The 17,464-nt window shown below is 54.0% G+C and overlaps 6 protein-coding genes across 6 annotated transcripts; 2 read left to right on the forward strand and 4 right to left on the reverse strand.

Annotated features, from left to right (window-relative positions):
* Window positions 1-514: 514 nt before the first annotated feature.
* Window positions 515-3,599, forward strand: MAM_00751 (dihydrodipicolinate synthase; the record flags this gene model as incomplete). The annotated part of the gene is made up of 2 exons (XM_040819550.1): window positions 515-1,369; window positions 1,485-3,599. The coding sequence occupies 2 exons, from the start codon at window positions 515-517 to the stop codon at window positions 3,597-3,599; spliced, it is 2,970 nt and encodes a 989-aa protein (XP_040682815.1).
* A 908-nt stretch (window positions 3,600-4,507) lies between these two features.
* On the reverse strand, window positions 4,508-5,344 carry MAM_00752 (nitrite reductase; the record flags this gene model as incomplete). The annotated part of the gene is made up of 1 exon (XM_040819551.1): window positions 4,508-5,344. One exon carries the CDS (start codon window positions 5,342-5,344, stop codon window positions 4,508-4,510), a length of 837 nt encoding a protein of 278 aa, XP_040682816.1.
* A 165-nt stretch (window positions 5,345-5,509) lies between these two features.
* On the reverse strand, window positions 5,510-6,992 carry MAM_00753 (nitrite reductase; the record flags this gene model as incomplete). The annotated part of the gene is made up of 4 exons (XM_040819552.1): window positions 5,510-5,763; window positions 5,816-6,008; window positions 6,080-6,691; window positions 6,780-6,992. The coding sequence occupies 4 exons, from the start codon at window positions 6,990-6,992 to the stop codon at window positions 5,510-5,512; spliced, it is 1,272 nt and encodes a 423-aa protein (XP_040682817.1).
* An 881-nt stretch (window positions 6,993-7,873) lies between these two features.
* On the forward strand, window positions 7,874-8,604 carry MAM_00754 (vacuolar protein-sorting-associated protein; the record flags this gene model as incomplete). The annotated part of the gene is made up of 2 exons (XM_040819553.1): window positions 7,874-8,390; window positions 8,492-8,604. The coding sequence occupies 2 exons, from the start codon at window positions 7,874-7,876 to the stop codon at window positions 8,602-8,604; spliced, it is 630 nt and encodes a 209-aa protein (XP_040682818.1).
* Window positions 8,605-8,839: 235 nt separating this feature from the next.
* On the reverse strand, window positions 8,840-11,607 carry MAM_00755 (BRCT domain-containing protein; the record flags this gene model as incomplete). Its single annotated transcript, XM_040819554.1, has 4 exons — window positions 8,840-9,472; window positions 9,542-10,949; window positions 11,017-11,450; window positions 11,524-11,607. The coding sequence occupies 4 exons, from the start codon at window positions 11,605-11,607 to the stop codon at window positions 8,840-8,842; spliced, it is 2,559 nt and encodes an 852-aa protein (XP_040682819.1).
* A 906-nt stretch (window positions 11,608-12,513) lies between these two features.
* Window positions 12,514-14,263, reverse strand: MAM_00756 (hexokinase-1; the record flags this gene model as incomplete). Its single annotated transcript, XM_040819555.1, has 3 exons — window positions 12,514-12,964; window positions 13,021-13,593; window positions 13,686-14,263. The coding sequence occupies 3 exons, from the start codon at window positions 14,261-14,263 to the stop codon at window positions 12,514-12,516; spliced, it is 1,602 nt and encodes a 533-aa protein (XP_040682820.1).
* Window positions 14,264-17,464: the final 3,201 nt, after the last annotated feature.

Here is a 17,464-nt window from a genome sequence, read left to right on the forward strand (position 1 = left end):
CTGCCACCATCCAGTTGTAACTGGAATCGGCACACGCGAGGGCCTGAACGACGAGCAACCCAACCAACCCCAACGTCCGCCCGCCTCGACGCTTCCTTTCTTGTTTTTTCTTGAGTGTCGGTCGATTTACCGGCAGTCTCGCCAGCATATCCTGTCCAGCTGCATGGCAAACGCACTTCTCATTGGTGCCTCGACGTCGGTCTCACCCTGTCACAGCTGACAGTCGAACGACTGCCCGCCTGCCGTCATTCGATTCTAAACCGCAAACGCACCACCCCGTGTCTTCCTCCCCATAACCCTCCATTTGGTTTTCTTGCGCCTGCCTCATACCACGCCTTCGCATGACCGAGCTGTTGGACATCCAGGGGCCATTCATTGTCTTTTTCCGGGAATTGCAAAGCCGCGATCCGACACACCCACCGTCATTCGGCACCTGGGCCGCCAGCCGCCCGCGCGCCAGACCAGTTCCCACGACGAGCCCGTCGGCGAGCACTTGAGCTCGCGCGCCAGTGTCATGGCCGACGACGGCGCCACGAACCGCTTTGGGTTCGAGGGCCCAAATTTCAGTTTCATGAACGAGTCTCCTGCTGGAACAGAAGCTTCAGCAAACCCTTCATCCCTAGCTGAGGCCGATGCCAGCGGCGCCCAGCAACAACCACCACCACCACCACCACAACAACAACAACAACACCTCTACCCCCCATCTACAAGTGCACCAAACTGGGACTTCCAGACGACGCCAGCCTACGACAACATCAACATAGGCGCAAGCACCGCGCCTACAACCCAGCCTGGTGTTAGTGCTACCACCTGGCCCTTGCCAGTCTTTGACCAATCCCAAGACGCGCCGTTTAACTTTGCCGGCTTCTCACCATCAGATGTCAATTCGAACGTTGTGTTCGGAGCCCCGAACACCGAGGCTCTGAACACTACTAGACAGCCAGGCGCAGCGCCAATGTCGCCGGCTCTTCAGCAGAAACTCCGAAATATTGCAATGCCTCCTCACCTTCAGTATAACTCGCCCAAGAGTGCCTCAAGCCCCGATTCCGCTAATAATGACTCGAAAGGGGGCATCGCCTCGTCGCCGGAGCAAGGTGATGGATCAAAAAGGGATGTCAGGAAACGAAAGGCATCGTCGGACCCGGAGGATGAAGACGACGCCGATGATGATGACAAGCCGGTCAAGAAGACCGCTCACAATATGATTGAGAAGCGGTACCGCACCAACATCAACGATAAGATAGCCGCCCTACGAGACAGCGTTCCCAGCCTGCGGATCATGTGTAAGAGTGCTAGGGGCGAAGATACCACGGAGGACCGAGAGGAGCTGCATGGGCTTACACCGGCTCATAAGTTGAACAAAGCAACGGTACATTCCAACTCTTTCTCCGTGGCGGTGTTCGGGCATCAGGCGATATTGTTGTCCGCGGCCTCCCCGGCGCTGTGGGAAGAAGTAGAGTCACTGACATTGTGTTTGAATGCAGGTCTTGAGCAAAGCCACTGAATACATTCGCCATCTCGAGAAGCGAAATAATCGTCTGCTTGAGGAAAATGCTGCCATGCAAGCCCGTATTGCCGCATTCGAGAAGCTGTTCATGGCTGGCGCTATGAACGGATCTATGAGTCCTATGCAACACCCTCTCACTCCTATGCAGTATGCTCAAGATAACCCTCAACAATTCGGTAGCTCGCCCATGGGCACCCCGCAGCCCAGTAACCCCGCGTCATCTGGCATGATTCAGGTACCCGACGACATGAAGAGAATTATATCGGCTCAAATGGCCGTCGGTCAGCCTTATCCAGTGCCCCAACAATCCTTTCGCGGCGGCAACCCTCCGATGATGCGCCAGCAACAAATGCAACACCAGCATCAGCAGGCCCAACAAAACGGCTTTTTCCAAGGCAACCCTTACTTTGGAAAGCTCATGGTGGGCTCTCTCGCTGGTCTCATGATCATCGAAGCGGTGCGAGAATCGGAAGCTGGCACAGAAACGACGGAAGGGCGTGGTCTCTTTGCGCTGCCACTACATTTCCTGCGGTCTTTGGCATCAAGCCTTGATGTGCGCGTCATGGGGTATCACGCTCTGTCGTCTCTCAAGACTTTGTTGCTGTTGGGCACATTTCTCTGGATCTTCGTGCCCTCATTGTTTGCTTCTACGGATCCCCAGTCCAAGAAGCCGCAAGCCGCGATGCCTCGCAAAGCTCCATCTACAGCGTCTTCAATTCAAATCCGGAGGCAGGCTTGGCTCACTTCAATCCAAACTGTCTGGGTTCCTCAACGCAGTTTTATCCTTGAAGCCGCAGCCCTCGTCTTGAAGGCGATGAAGCTTAGCATACGCAACGCTTTCGGATTTCATGTTTTCCAGATGCTCACAGGGATCACCCGGGAGCAAGAAGTCGCCAGGGTAAAGGCCTGGTCCATTGCCTTGGACTCGCAGCTAGCAGGCGGTGATATGGATATCTGCAAGAGCCGATTGGCCTTGACTCTACTTGCATCTTGCACGTTGCCGGACACTCCCATTCGGTCCATGATGAAAGCACTCCATATTCGTCTTCTTCTGTGGCAAGTCACCAGCAGCAGACTTGTGCAGGCCGGTGTCAACGTAATTGCTGCGGAACGGGCCAGGTCGAAATGGAAAGAAGCCCGTGAACTAAACCAGCTTCTTGTCCGGCTGCGCCGTGGAGCGCCAGGCTCCCTGCCACATGACGACGAACTTCCTGAGCATCTTGTCGCCTTGGTCGAACAGGATTGCGATGATGTTCTCACCCCGCAAGTGATTCAGCGAGCCCACAACTTGGCCTTCAGCATGGATACAACCCACAATGTCACGGAGCCTATTGATCACATGAACAGCATTGTCGATGATGTTGCCATAAGCTCCCCATTGGATGCCGTGGCTGCGTGGTGGTCCACCCAGGTCTTGCACCAGGTCCTTGGTGATGCGCTCGATAAGGGCGCATCACCAAAAGCGCCAGATGCCGTTGCAAGTAGCATCGACATAGCCATTCGTGTGTCGCCGATTGGCTCATATGCTCATATGCGCGCCATACTGGCCCGTGCCGTGCTTGTGAAACAGTCTCGCGGAGCTCATATTGCAGCGGCGCTGCAGACTTTGAAATCTGACAGGATCACAGGTCCATTCACCAAATCGAATCTGATTGTAGGCCAGCGATTTGACGACTTCTCAGCAGACTTTTCAATTACTTTGCGGTGTGCCATGACCATTGCACATCTTACGCGGGTGGCCAACACGCCCAAAGCCACATTGGCCAACGTGGACTTTTTGAACTTTTTTGTTCGACCGGAAAATATAGCTTGCATGACTCTGCTAGGATTCACTTCGGTGATGGAACTCATGGATCATTTGCTGCTTCACAGGGACCGCGACCAGAGCGTTGAAATTGAAGTTATCCTGGAAAAATTCGCGGCGACGCTGCGTCTATGGATCGGTGGGCAGTTTGCTAGCCAATGTGGCATCCATGCTGAGCTTCGACAGCAGATCGTGGAGAGGTGTCTTGCGGTAACAAAGAGCTTGGTCGGGATGGAGATAGATACTGGCTACGGCGGTATGAGTGACGAGGAGACTGTGCGGGAATAAAAAATGCAAACGGTACTGGAGTCATGGACAGTCGGGTCGGCTTGGGATGGGGCAGGTTTGAATATTCATTCACACTGGCGTTGTAGTGGCGTTTGCACAGTCTGCACGATTATGATACTCCACTTGATAGTTTTCTCTTTACCGGACGGAACGGAACGATTTTGGTTCCATTGCTTGTACGAGTACACGCGCGCGTGCCAGATAGCTTGGCTCGGGGAAAACGGCTTGACGAGTCATAGCACCGAGGGGACAGCCCCCCTTTTGGTGGGCAACAAAGAGAGAGCGCGATGGGACCTTGGAGGTTCGCGGTGGCCTTCTCTAGGATGCAATGCAGATCTATCTACTATGCCTTTTGTAGCTGTGCATCATTTTCGTCTTCTGGAAAGAGCCCAGCAATAAGTGCTATCTGTATGCTTCGTACTCTGTACTCACAACTCGGATTCGCCCGTGGAAATACTATGAACGACTGTCTGGGTATTACTCCGTACTTTGCCACCCCTTGGGAGGCATGCCCCCCCGGAAGGATGTAAGAATCTGGCCCAGTCCGTCCTGTCCATGGACCATGGGACATGACATTCATGCATGTCCTGCCCAGGATATACCAGTCCATGCATTATTCCCAATGGGACGGGGGAGAGGGGCTAATTCTGTACTGTCCTTGAACCCGGAGTGTGTTTTGTGCGAACAAGCAGGGGGCATCTACGGAGTAGTACCATCCATCATCCATCATCCATCATCCATCATATATCATCTATCATCTGCGGAGTGCGGAGTATTTATCCAATCTCGTACTCCGTACTCCGTACTCCGTACGCGGCATTAATCAAAGCGGCCGCTGTGCTCCGTGCTTCCGCTTTTGCCGTAGGCTCGTACATTGCATGTACGTATGATAGCAAGCAAAGCACTGGTCACCAGTCCGGTGCACTCCCACAACCAGCCATGACAGCAGGACGGGCCGTTTCCGAGCCTGTTCTGTTGATTCCGTTGACGGGGCCGTCCACGGCCGGCTTGATTCCGTTGACTTTCCGCGACTTTCTCCCCAGCAGCTGCACCTTCTTGTCGAGCTCTGCAAAGGGCGAGTCGCCACTCTCTCCCTTGCGGACTCTCCATCTTGTAGTCCCCAATCCGGTATCCAGCTCCCCCAGTGGCGGCGGTTTGATGTACAGCAGGCCGTCTCCGCGCGGTTCCGCCGAGAAGGTAGCGATGGACAGGGACCCGTCGCTGCTGCAGGAGCCGCCCACCAGGTCAAAGTTGCGTTTGTGGTTCGGGCATGAGATCCAGGGCGCCGACGCCGGGGCGGCAGACTGGTGCTCGGCGTCGTCGGAGCACGGCCTTGTGGGATCGTGCCCGACCAGGCCGTCCGAGAGGACAAAGGCCCTCTTGTGCGGGCACACTTGCCGCGTGGCATAGTACTTGCCCCTGAAGCGCCACACGGCGAGCTGCGTGTCGCCGCGCTTGACCGTGGCCGGGATGCCGTTGGGCAGCTCGTCGGCGCCGTCAAAGTGGGCGGTCTCGATGACGGGCTCCCACGCCGTGCATGACCACTGGCCTTGCATGGTGCTGAAGTCCTGGGCGGCGGCCTCCCTGGGCCAGTAGACGGGGCGCCACTGGCCTGTGTCCTGCTCAGTCTCCATGTTGTCCGCCGCGTCGGCCGTGTTCTGGAACTGCTTGAACCGGGCCACCATGTCGGGGTTGCTGATGGCCTCGGCCCATTCGTCAAAGTAGCCGGCTACCAGCTCCTTCATCTGCGCCTCGCGGACAGAGGTGGTTCTTGATCTCGTTGCCCATGGCTGCCATGGTCTTGTTGAAGATTGTGGCGACGAGAGGCATCCATCCGCAACACCCCGTGCCCGCCTTCGTGCATGACTTGACGGTGCCCAGCTGCTTGCATGATCCGTCCTTGACGGAGTTCACAATGTCGGCTTTGGTGACGTTGTGGCAGGAACAGATCTGTGTGTCTTCGGGCAAGTCGTCGCCGTCGTCGCCGTCGCCGTCCTTTTCGGCGCCGAGGAAGGCTGGCTTGGCGGCACATGCAGCTCCTTGATGTTCTTGACCATGGGGACGACCTTGATGTAGTCGTTTGTGTCGCCAACCATCATGCCGCCAAGGAGGTACTCGCCGTCCGAAGTGAATATGTACTTCTTGTAGATGTTTTGGAAGGGGTCTTTGTAGGTGAGCGTCTTAACCGCCTGCACTTGCTTGGTCGCGCCATTGACTGATTTCCTGTGCTGGCCCGTCTCTGTCCGCGAAGAAGTCCCCGAAACTGGCGACGTTGACGCCGAGGAACTTCAACTTGGTGCTCAGGTCAGGACGCTTGAACACTCTCGGCGCATGGAGCTTGGCCTGTGTCAGATTGAAGGCGAAGACTTCGGCCTTCTCGTCGCGCCCGGCGTCGAGAAGGCCGACTGTCTGGCTTTTCCAGCTTGCGCATTCGCAATGGCGTAAATGTCGGCATGGCTGGTTCTCAAATCGTCTCCGACGGCGATGCCGCCGCCACGTCGGACGTAGTCGAAGCCAGAAACCCGGGCCAGCTCGTCTCTTGGGGCGATGCCAATGGCAAAGCATACAGTTGAGCAGAGGAGCTCTTGGCCGTCTTCAAAAACCACGCCGGCGACGTGATTCGCGTCATCAACCTTGATCTCCCTCACACGCTTGCTCAGCATGACGTCCAAGCCAAGATGGCGTACTTGTTGCACAGCCATGGCCCCTGCTTCCTGGTCAAGCTGGCGGCTGAGAACCCATCCATTGCGCTCGATCAGCTTGACGGAACTAAAGCTCTCAAGGTCCATCATTGCCTTGGCGGCCTCAAGACCCAAAAGCCCTACGCCAACGACGCACCCCGTGCTCCCTTTGCGCCCGGCAGAAAAGCCAATGAGACTTACCAAGTCGTCAATGGTTCTATAGACAAACACGCCCTCGGCGTCCCAGCCGGGTGTATGTCGCGGCAATGAGGCTTGTGAACCTGTGGCCAGAACCAGAATGTCGTAGGGGACAATGTCACCATTTTCACACGTGACTGTTTTCGACGCCGAGTTTATATATGTGACTTTGGTGTCGATGTGGTATCCGAGCGAGGCACTGGCTTCATCATACTGCGCCGCTTGTTAGATAGCATGTCCAAGACGGGTTTGACTTTGGTATGTTTGACCGCCACATGCCCATTGCAGAGGATTCAGGTACAGGTTTTCGACTTGGCGGTGCTCGAAGAGAACTCGTCAATCCAACGCGATTATATGCCACGTGGGACTCTTCTCCGAGAACAGTGACGATGTATTGTCGTTCGTGGGCATCATATTTCAACAATTTCTCTCTGGCCACCTTGGTTAATACCGCTCCTGAAAGGGGGGGGGGGGCCATCCCCAGCCCGACAACCACTGCTCTCTTCTTTCCCATTATCGTTCAGATCTGCAGTTGCTATAGTGTGTTCCTCTTTCATATTTCATGACGACCATGGACAAAAAGGGTGTCCGACGGGGGAGCAAGAAAGAGGGGTTGAGGACAAAAAAAGCTCTTCGTTCTTGAGGGTATCTGGGCATCATGCTCCCTAAATAAGGTGACATCCCCATGTCAAAGCATCACCTCTCGGCAATCTGAGGTGTTGTTCATGCGCAACCACGGCCATGGCATGATAAGCGCGGCGTGGTGTGTTCCTGATAAAGCGCGTCCAATCATTTCGACGGAGACTATCCGGATCACCAAGACTCGAGGCTCCGCGGAGAAGGGTCAAGCAACGCAAGTAGTGGTCGAGGACAAGGTTCGATCGAATCTGGGGAAAGAAATGTCGGAGTGATTAGGCCTGGCATTCACGTGGGTAAACTACCAAGGTAGACTGCCCTTGCCTCGTACCGCATAGGATATGAGGTGGCATACCGACATCACAAAATAGTGTGGTCACTGGTGTGGCCACCCCCTTTTTTTGGTGTCTCTCTTTCATGGAAAATAAGCGTTTATATGCGTGCAGATAGACTCGGAATCCTGTGCTCCATCGTATCATGTATTCTCTCCCAAGTCAAGTCAAGACACTAGGTTTCCTCGCACATGCGCTCAGATGTTTATAGGCATCGACAGCGTCGTCACCTGATTGGTCGGTGTCTTGCTCGCAAGTGTTGTCTTATTGACGACCCGATGGCTGGCACCCTGTACCTACTACCCAGCCCACCTATCCGCCATACGTCAAGTACAGAGTACCTAGGTACGTACCTTGGCAATTACCAGGTCGCAAACAACCACAACTTCCCACCACCAAAACTCACGACCTCCCATCACCCAAAACAATGACATCGCCATCGCCATCGCCATCGCCATCGTCCTCGCCTGCGCCCGCGCCCGCGCCCTCCCAGTCACAACTTCCATCGCAAACCCCAAACCCATCATTCCGCTTTCCCCGCGAGTACCATTTCCCCGCCTTTTTCACGCCCCAGCCAAATCTCACCACCCACCACGCTCAGCTCACCAAATGGTCCTCCCTCATCCTCTCCTACACCAAGCACCACCGCCTCTTCAAGCTCTCCCTCTCATCAGCTTCAGAGTCAGACCTCTTTACCAACCGCCGCATCAGCCGCCGCCTGGCGCTCGCCGACATTCGCCAGGTCATTGACTTCATGCGCAAGGACGGGAGAGCAGAGTACGCCGGCAGCGACAAGACCAAGGACGGAGACTTCGTCTACGTGTATTGGAAGAAGCCCGACGAGTGGGCCGCCTTGCTCGAGGCCTACGTCCAAGATACCGCGCAAAAGGGCAGCGTCTTGACCCTTTACGAGCTGACCGATGGGGAGGGGACAAGAGGCACAGGTAACGTCATGCCGTTCACTCATCCCCCTTCATGTCGTCATGTCTGATGCCGCCAAGGGCCCGTGAAACCCGCCTGACTCTAATTCCGCCTTGCTTACCAGAACTACACGGCATGGATAATGAGGTCCTGCTCAAGGCTCTCAACATTCTTGTCAAGCGCGGCAAAGCTCAAATATTTGGTTCCGAAGACTCTCTCGGCGTCAAATTCTTCTGACTGCACGACAACTCCTATTACTACTTCTACTGCTGCTACTGCTACGACTACTGCTGCTACACCACGTGCAGGCGGCATATATAGGTATTTTATTCTCTCTATTGGCATCGACACAAAAAGACAACCGCCGGCCCAGAAAATAGTAATATTTGATGGGCGAACCCCTCGGTATTCACACTCCCAACTCCGTATTCCAATGCTTCCATGACACGCCGGCAACTCGCAACAATCACCATTAGCCGCTCTCGTCGTGGTTGCGCTTCTCCATCAAAAATTTCTCGTCGAAACGCACTTGCTGTGCCATGCCTACATCCAGCAGCCAGTCCGGATCAACGATTCGGGGCTCCATGTTGCCCTTCTCAGCCATGCTCCTGAACCGCCCCCACATTTGCTTCTCTTCAGGGCTGTTGCCAGACAGCAAGTAGACTGGCTCTGGCTTGGCGAACCCATCCTCTTCGGCCGTTGTCGGCCTGATGGTTGTGCCACTCCGCGCGCGGTACAGCTTGAATGTGGCTCCATTCGCTTCGGCTATGGACTTGTAGCCGTCAGGCCCCTTTCGAACCCCTTCTGTGCAGTAAATAGGGATTCCTTGAAGCAGTTTGCCTCGGTTGGCCTTGGCCCGAGCCATCGACCGTTCGAGTTTGAAGTTGTATTTGCACTCTGCCTCGAAGTCTTGCAGAATAAAGTCATCTGCCTCCGGCACCTCTCCAATTTCGAGGACCTTGTCGATGAAGGCGGATGAGAGGACTGCCGCCCCGCGAGCCAGAGCGCAGAGGAACTTGACAGTACGCACCACCTGGGGTGCCACGAGATAGTCGCAAGCTTGACCCTCCTGAACAATAAGAATCCCTAGAGCACGCATTTTTCTCTACACAAGACGAAAATTAGCATGAAACAGACGTACCAGGGTACATGCTGCCTGCTCGTTGCAACTTACTCGGTCGTGATCCTCCTTCTTGCTGTCCCCAACCCATCCAGTGTAACCAGTGACCACCAGCCTCATCTGCACATCTGGCAATGACGGTCGAGGTTTCTTTGATGGTCGCTTTGGGCCCTCCTCCTCATCTTCTTGATTATGTTTGGGGCTGGTGGTGGTCTTGCTGGCCTTTTCTTTCTCAGCCAAGTCTGCCGCTCGTTTCCCGCCCCACGGCGCCCCAGTTTTGCTGTGTCTTTTCTTTTCTCTCTCGTACAAGGCAATATCGGGTGCGATGCATTGCAAAATATCCCTCGCTTTCGCCTTGGCGCTGCGGCTGCCAGTGGACATAGTAGGAGGAGTATCGTTCTCTTTTCCGGAGCGAGCATGACGAGAGCGCACAGGCGTCTCGACAGCGGTGGATTTCTGAGGCTTCAGCGAGGGCGCTTTTGCGTCTTCTTCATCATCCCTCATCACGTCGAAATCACTATTACTTCCAATGACAACTCCTTCTGCCGGACCTCTGCGGTAGGCGTTTTCTTCAGCAATTTCCAGGATTTTTCTCTTTCTCCTAGCGCTAGAAGACACTCTCTCACCACCACCGGGATAGAACAAGCCCCTGATCCTAGACTCACACAAAAAGGTTTGACCGATGATCTCTCCCAGGTTGGTTCTTGGGGGGAAGTGGTTATACTGGGGCATGTTAATGGGCCTAAGTTCACATTTGGCGTAACTCTCTTCAATCCAGAGGTGGTTGATAACCGCCACACCCCATTCCGGGGCTGCCTTGCATTTCTCACTAGAATTGCGGGCGGTTAGCAAGTGGGTGTTGTCTGCCTTCATGGTCCTTGTGAACTCCGCGCCGCATGCTTTGACGAGATTTTCCAGATAAATCCTTGCTTCACCACCATAGTTGGATATGGTGATCCGAAGATCTTTGAAGCCCGGGATGCCGTTTCGAGGTACCGGATAGTGCAAAAGTCGGTGAAGTGGATTCTGCCACTGGTTGTTGACAATGAGTGAATACAACCATGATAGACTACCCACCTCCTTGCAGGACTGGGCCGCATATACGTACTCATCGCCGTCGCGATACTGGCAGATGTACATATCGCAGTCGTCAACATCATGAACCAGCTCTCCCCCTCCGTCGACAACAATATCCCCAATGGCCTTTGCTAGCCTCGCCGTAATGTTAAGATCTGCCCCCAGCATGACGGCTCTATCCTGGAAAACCGTCACGGGAGGTCGTGCACTTTGGCCATCGGCGGCAACAGGTAGAAAAGCCGGGCTTACTGAAGTGGCACCAACCAAGTTCTTGTTGGATGGAATTTTGATGGCATCCTCTGTCGACTTCTTCATGACTTCTGGATCTGGCAGGAGATACGGACCTTCATCTATCCTCTTGCCTAGCTTGAAGCAGGCATCGAACCTTTTTTTTGCCCCGTTAGCACAAGCAAGCCAAATCCAGCTGTAGACTCCAATTCGCCATGACTCACCAATGTGGCAGAACAACTTTGCCCTTGAACCCCTTTCCAAGTGCTGCCTGGACCTTTGGCGCGTCCACGCTCAGCGCACATACGTGTGTCGTCAGTCTGGTTACATCCTTGGACTCCTGCCCCCCCAGCGCCATTGTAGCCCCGATGATGCTCTCCTTGTCCATCTGTGGCAAATCGGCACAGGTGACGACAATTTCGGCAAAGATCATTCGTGGATCAGGAGAGAACGGCCTGACTTGTGCGACTTTCCTTCTCACAATCGAGGTCGAGATCCAGTGCTCCGATACCACGGGGATCATGACGGCTTGGGCCTCGACATACTGCTCAAAATTGATGGTGTTTGAAACGATGTGCGTGACTTTTTCGATGGGAATCGAGCCGTTGCGGCGGGGTTCGCAAATCGTGCCGCCGTTTTCCTCGACGACGCGGGACAACTGGACGAGAACAGTCAGTTTCCCGAAACGTGGGTTGCCTGAACCAGTGTCCTGTAACACGTCGCATACTCACGTCACCGATCAACTTTGGAGTCAGCTCATTGCTGGGAACGAAGGCGACGGCGCACTCGACAAATACGCCAGATCCGGCAGCCATTGTGACGCGTGTTTTCCTGGCGAGCAAGACGTGTTGGTGTGGCGCCGTGCCGAATGAAAAGTTTCGGTTATGGAGGCCAATACATTGAGTAAGTACTGGCGGTTTATACTGTCTTGCCGTCTGGCTGTCGGGCTGCCCCGTTGGATTACGTCGTCGAATGAAGGAAAAGCACCGTCCGCCTATTTGTTGTGCATAAACGCGTGCCTTTGAAAGAGGGTCTTTGCTCGCGCGAAGAGGAACAGAACGCGAACGAGGCAGGCGGTCACCTGACTGGCCTCGGGTAGCTGGTACCCCGCGCATCGCCCAACACACACGACAATCAAGGTTGCCCAATACATCCACCGACACGTCTCGTGGTAACGTACCGAATTCCTCATGGCGGATACCCAGTCGCGTAAAGCAGCCACGCGTTGAGCTACATCGTAATCTTCACTTCGTAGAAGTAATCTCACGAGATGACAAATGAGAGGATACAGCCCTGGGCCTTCATTGTTCAAGAGTATCTTTCCAGCTTGGATCTCATCATCGCCAATTTCGAACATGCGTACTATCATCGTAACGGGCCGTCACGGCACAATTTCCTCAACATCATCCAGACGCCAGGGCTACTCAAATCCTAGGACTTCCACGATTATACACACCGACTCGAACAGAAAAGAAGACCCCACAAACCATGCTGGGAAGTAAAGCTAGCCTGCGCCTCTACGTATGCGTTTCATTCATTGCACACCCATCATTCCAACACTGCAACACAGTAGCAGAAAAATGATGTGAATCACCCATCCCACGACTCAACTCCGCACAGAGGTATGTATCATGTACCATTCGCCAAAGAATTTAGCCATTCCTCCTCTTTTTTTTTCTTTTTTTTTTCTTTTTTGAAAGAAAAGAAGAAGCACTGCGGGCTCAATCATCTCGCTCCACACATGCCAATGCAACGGCAGCCCCCATCAGTGAGCTCTCCTTGGCGGCAACAAGAGTGATGCTTCGTGGCTCAGGTAAGCCTTTGCTTTCCATCAACTCGTCCAAGTAGCGTTGACAGTTTTCGAGGTAGCCGGGATAGTTTTCGATGACGCTGCCGTTGAACGCAACCGTGGTATCCGCCAGCCTCATGTCGGCCTCGACACGCTCACGCTCTGGTGACGACTCAGGTAACGTATCGACATATCGCTGCTCAAAGTCCAGACGCAGGTCCCACATGGTATAAACACAAGTAGCGACGAGAGCGCTGGATCGAATAGAAACAAAGGTTGAAATGGCTTTGATAGCACAAAGGTCCGAACTAGTGGGAATATATGATGATGGGTGTCGATCCGAAAAGACTTTTATGGCGTCCTCGAGTTTTGGTGAGGTATCACTGTTTGAGTTTTCGGTTAGTTCAACGTTGTACTGGTAGATACAGGCCTGTCCTACCTTTCGATTGCAGAGATTGTGTCAGTGCCCAGCGAGTAATCGCTCCTCAAAGAACGAGGCACAACACCGCCAAGTAGTCCAGTCGTCTCGATAGCTTCAATAAGTGCCAGTCTGACAATCTCGCCAAGGTACATGCCGCTAACAAGATGCTCGAGAAGTTGGAAATAAGGACGGGGATGCCGCTTGATCAGCGCATGATCCCATCTTGTCAGGGGCAAAATGTCGTGACCAAACATTCCGAGTTCAGTATTGACGATGACGTGGTTGGCTTCCTGATACCAACCCTCGGGCCGTACTCCAAATTTCTTCATGCCAACACTCAGGACGGGCATGTATGCCGCCAGGTTAACGCCCGTGCCTAGAATAAGGCCAAATCGAGTAGATGTGTAGGAGTAGGCTCGTGATAATAGGCAGGCACTGGAGTCGTTTAGGAGGGCACGCAGTTTGACGTGAAGACCAGACTTTTTGCAAGCCTGCTTGATAATTCCAGCAAGATCCTCACCCAATAAGCCTCTGTCTGCCAAGAATGCCTTGCCCATTGGAAGAAGCTTGCCGCTTTCCAATGAAGTTTGTCTAGAATAAAATAAGTTAAAAAATTTATTAAAAAAAAGGAGAGTGAGTGAGAGAGAGAGAGAGAGAGAGAGAGAGTCGAGAGAAATACTCACTCGATCGGGAAGCTCCAAGCACAGGCAATAGGGAAGGGTTTCGCCTCAGAATTCTCCTGTTGACCTGTTGCGGCAAGGGTCTCGGCAATTTTCTGGCCCATCCAGTTGAAAAAGTTCATTCCCTCTAGATCCTTAATGTCCTTGTCGATCCGATAGCTGCGCATACTGATGATTTCGCTCTGCTTTTCAGCAGCCATTCCACGACCTCTCAGTTCCACCACAGCGACTCTCAAAGTTGAACCACCAACATCCAGAGCCAGGTACTGCCCACATTCATTACCTAGCGGCAGCTGATGGCTATACGACGGCAGCATACACTGCTCATCTGTTTGCAACCGTTTGACAAATTGTTTTCTCAGTCTCGCGGAAAGCTCGAGGAGACCATCGCCACTAACAGGGCCGAGAAGTGCAGCCTCGGCATCTTTGAGAAAATCTTGTAGCGTTCTTGTTGGCTTCCCTTTGCCACCCTTGGCTATTCCAGGATTGACCCGGATGGACAGTAATGCTTGTATCAGAGACTTGCCTCGAAGCAGGCTCTTTAAGATTGTGGCAATGAAGGCTTTTCGAAAACTGGTCATCGCAGATGTGTTGCTGGACAACGTGGATCGAAACGAACGCTGTCAAAGGTGAGGAGGGAGGGGTGGCCGAGGGGGAAATATGCTCAAAGATAATGTCTTTTGAGTCTCGGAGGAAAAGGGGCTGCACTGTTGCACCTGCTTTGAGTCGGCGTAACGAAGCAAGCTGCCATTCAAGGTGAGATCAACCAGAGTGAGCGGGCCAATGTACTATTAAGCGATGATGCGGGCGCAGAGATGAACGTAACAAGCCGTACTAGGATGAAAGTTTGACGTGCCGTCGAGGTAAAATCAAGAGCATGCCAGCAAGTGAAACAGAGAAGAAGCGAAATCATTGAGAAAAAAGGTTGATGGACCGTGTTGGTATAGCAGGCGTGGCGCATCCAAGATGAGACCAGACACACCACCAGAACGGGCCGATCAACAAGGGACGTCAAACACAGGAACCTGGAGGGTTATCAAAGCCTTTGAATGATACCTGCCCGGACCGACCGTGGCAATTTCAGGCAAGACTAGTGTGTAGAGAGTGGAAGAAGATGGGCATGCATCGTATACAGCTCAGAATGGTAAACGCCAACGAAAAGTCGCAGGTAACCACAACCACCGGTAACGGCGAACAGAGCTGAACGTTACAGGGAGCAGCCAGGTTGGCTGGCGTCGCGGAAAGCTCAGTGGTCAGTGGACAGTGGACAATAGCATTGACGGTCCCCGGTTGCGTTTGGAGTTTCCCGTCTTCTGCCGCTGCCTGGAGTGAGTTTGGAAACTAAGTTGAGCCCATTCTCACCCACACTTAGCGCGCTAGAGCTCATCGTCACCCTTGTACGTAGCACACGCGAGCCACATGGCAAATGATTGCTTAGACGGGGATGCGGGCGATACGATGCACACAAACGCCCGGGGTACTCCGCCTTGAGCGAGTCCACTACTAAGAGCCACGCCTCTTCAATTTGAACCAGGGGTTGTTGCATGGGCCCATGGCATCTGGAGCCAGGACAACAAGAAAAGCTGGGGACTGTAACGTTGCGGTTGGCGTCAATGCGTGGGTACTCGGGCTTCGGCACGCCGGATGGATTTTAGGCGTGTGGGTGATGAATCCTTAGTGAGTGGCTGTAGTGTGCAACCCTCGAGATCACAAACCGTCCATTGGTCCTAGTCGAGTGTCAGTCAACATTCAAATTGGGTGTCGAAGTTGTTGTAGCCTGTGGCGCTGTCATTTCAGGGGCGACGCGACTGTGAGCATTCCCAGCGTTCCGGGACCGGCAGCCACCGTTGATTGATGTCATGGCAACTCTCAGACTGGCGGATCGCACGGTTCAGACTCTGGGTTGGTTCGACCCCGGCTGCCAGGCACAAGACCGCGCGACAGGGTGGAACAATGGCCATGTTGCTTTATTGGCGAATAGTAACTTACTATACCTACCTACATGGGAATGTAGTCGGAGAAAATGCGGAGGAGCTGCAGCAATGAACGTTGCCAAGCAAGCGCATCAGCCATCAGCTTTATCTGGAGATGCGTGGTTCACGATGCTCTGGACGGTGTTCATCTGGTAGGCCAGATTAAGACATGATATTGTTTTTGATGCCTTAGGCACTCCGTATCGGGCACCTACGTAAGTTACCTAGGGCACGCATTGTGGGTGCTCGGTGTGCCATATCATATCATCACGATGAGGAAGGCGCGACAGTAGGAGTGGTTGTTAACGCACCCGCACCAACCGAAATTTCAGCACGCCGGCAAAGTTGAAATAGAAAACTCTTTCCCGATGGAGAATCGCGACCGGTTTCAAGGTTGTCGGCCGCTCAATGGTCCTCCACGGCGTCCAATTGCAGTGTGTCCGGTTACATATCACCACCCGTGACTCTACAAGCGCGCAAGAGGTGCTGGTTCCCTGTAACCTTGGCCCCGCGGCTCGCGATACGACGACAAATGCATCCGCATCCCGCTCAGCTCGCCCTCTGCCACAATACACTTCAATTTTCGGTACGGTGAGTACCGGATAGTCGGTTTCTCGTCAGTCTTGTTCCCCTCCATACAGATGCGCTCGAACCTTATTCGTGGATCGCAGAGGTTCCGTCCGTTCATGCTGGGACGTAGAGAGGCGCCGAACCCTCGCTTCGAGTCCCAAAAAGCAAAACCAAAAGACGTACAGTTTCGCAAACGCATCCTCCACGCCCTCGGAAGAAAGCCATGGTTACCTACCGTCAGGCAACGTGCTTGACCAACCTAACGTTTGGGGGGGTCTGGGTCTGACTTTGTGATGTCTGGTGGTTGTCTCTCCGAAGTTGGTGAATCGCTGGAATGGGAGCAGCGAGCCACATGGTCATGGACTCGTGGTGGAACTAATCCGGCGATTGCCGGTGGAAGAAGCGGTGCTCCGGGGAGCGAGAAGACTTCTATGACGGCCTCATCGGTCAGCCATTACCAAGAAGTGAGCATGGGCTTGGGCGGGGGGGCAACTGGCTAACGGGCACACCCCTCGAGGCTGCAGCGCAGCATTTGCCGTGTTGGACAGCAGCCAGCTTCTGAATAGCAGCACGAAGCCAGCAGTCAAGGAAGGAATGGGACGGGCGAGACCCATATCGTCAGGCTGGGCGGGCAACGACTACGGCGTAAGTACGGAGTACCCGCCCGCACCCGCTAGAGCATGCAGTGGGAATAAGTGACGTTCCATCCATCAGTCTCGTCGCAGAGCCACTCATCACCCCGCCACGACACGACACGACACGACGACATCAGCATTGCATGCGACCGACACGCTGGCCCCGTGGAGGGAGAGTCGCTATTGCCTGTGTGTAGCAGCAAGACGCAAGACGCTACGGTGCAAGTCCAAGTCTCAGTGTATTGTGTATTGTTGCAACGCCCCCCGAGCATCCATCCATCCATCCATCATCCATCCCTCATGACTGAGCAGCCCGTCGGCCCACATTCGACAGGTCGGCTGCCCATGTTCATCGCCAGAGTGGCCAGGCCAGCCTCTTGTTGCATGTTCCCGTCGGCATTGACCGACTTTGCTGAAACTTGCCCTCTTCTCTCTCTCTCTCTGTCCCTCCCTCACGTCGGCTCCCCCCCTGATATATACACGTATAGATACATTTATTTATTTACGCCTTTTTTTGGCCCATTACTACTGCTTGATAGATATCGTCTTCGCATCCTACTCACCAGTCTTCCATCTGGCTCGTGGCTCGTGGCTCGTGACATCA

The sequence above is a fragment of the Metarhizium album genome (assembly GCF_000804445.1).
Source record: "Metarhizium album ARSEF 1941 chromosome Unknown scaffold_1, whole genome shotgun sequence".
Taxonomy (NCBI): Eukaryota; Fungi; Ascomycota; class Sordariomycetes; order Hypocreales; family Clavicipitaceae; genus Metarhizium; species Metarhizium album.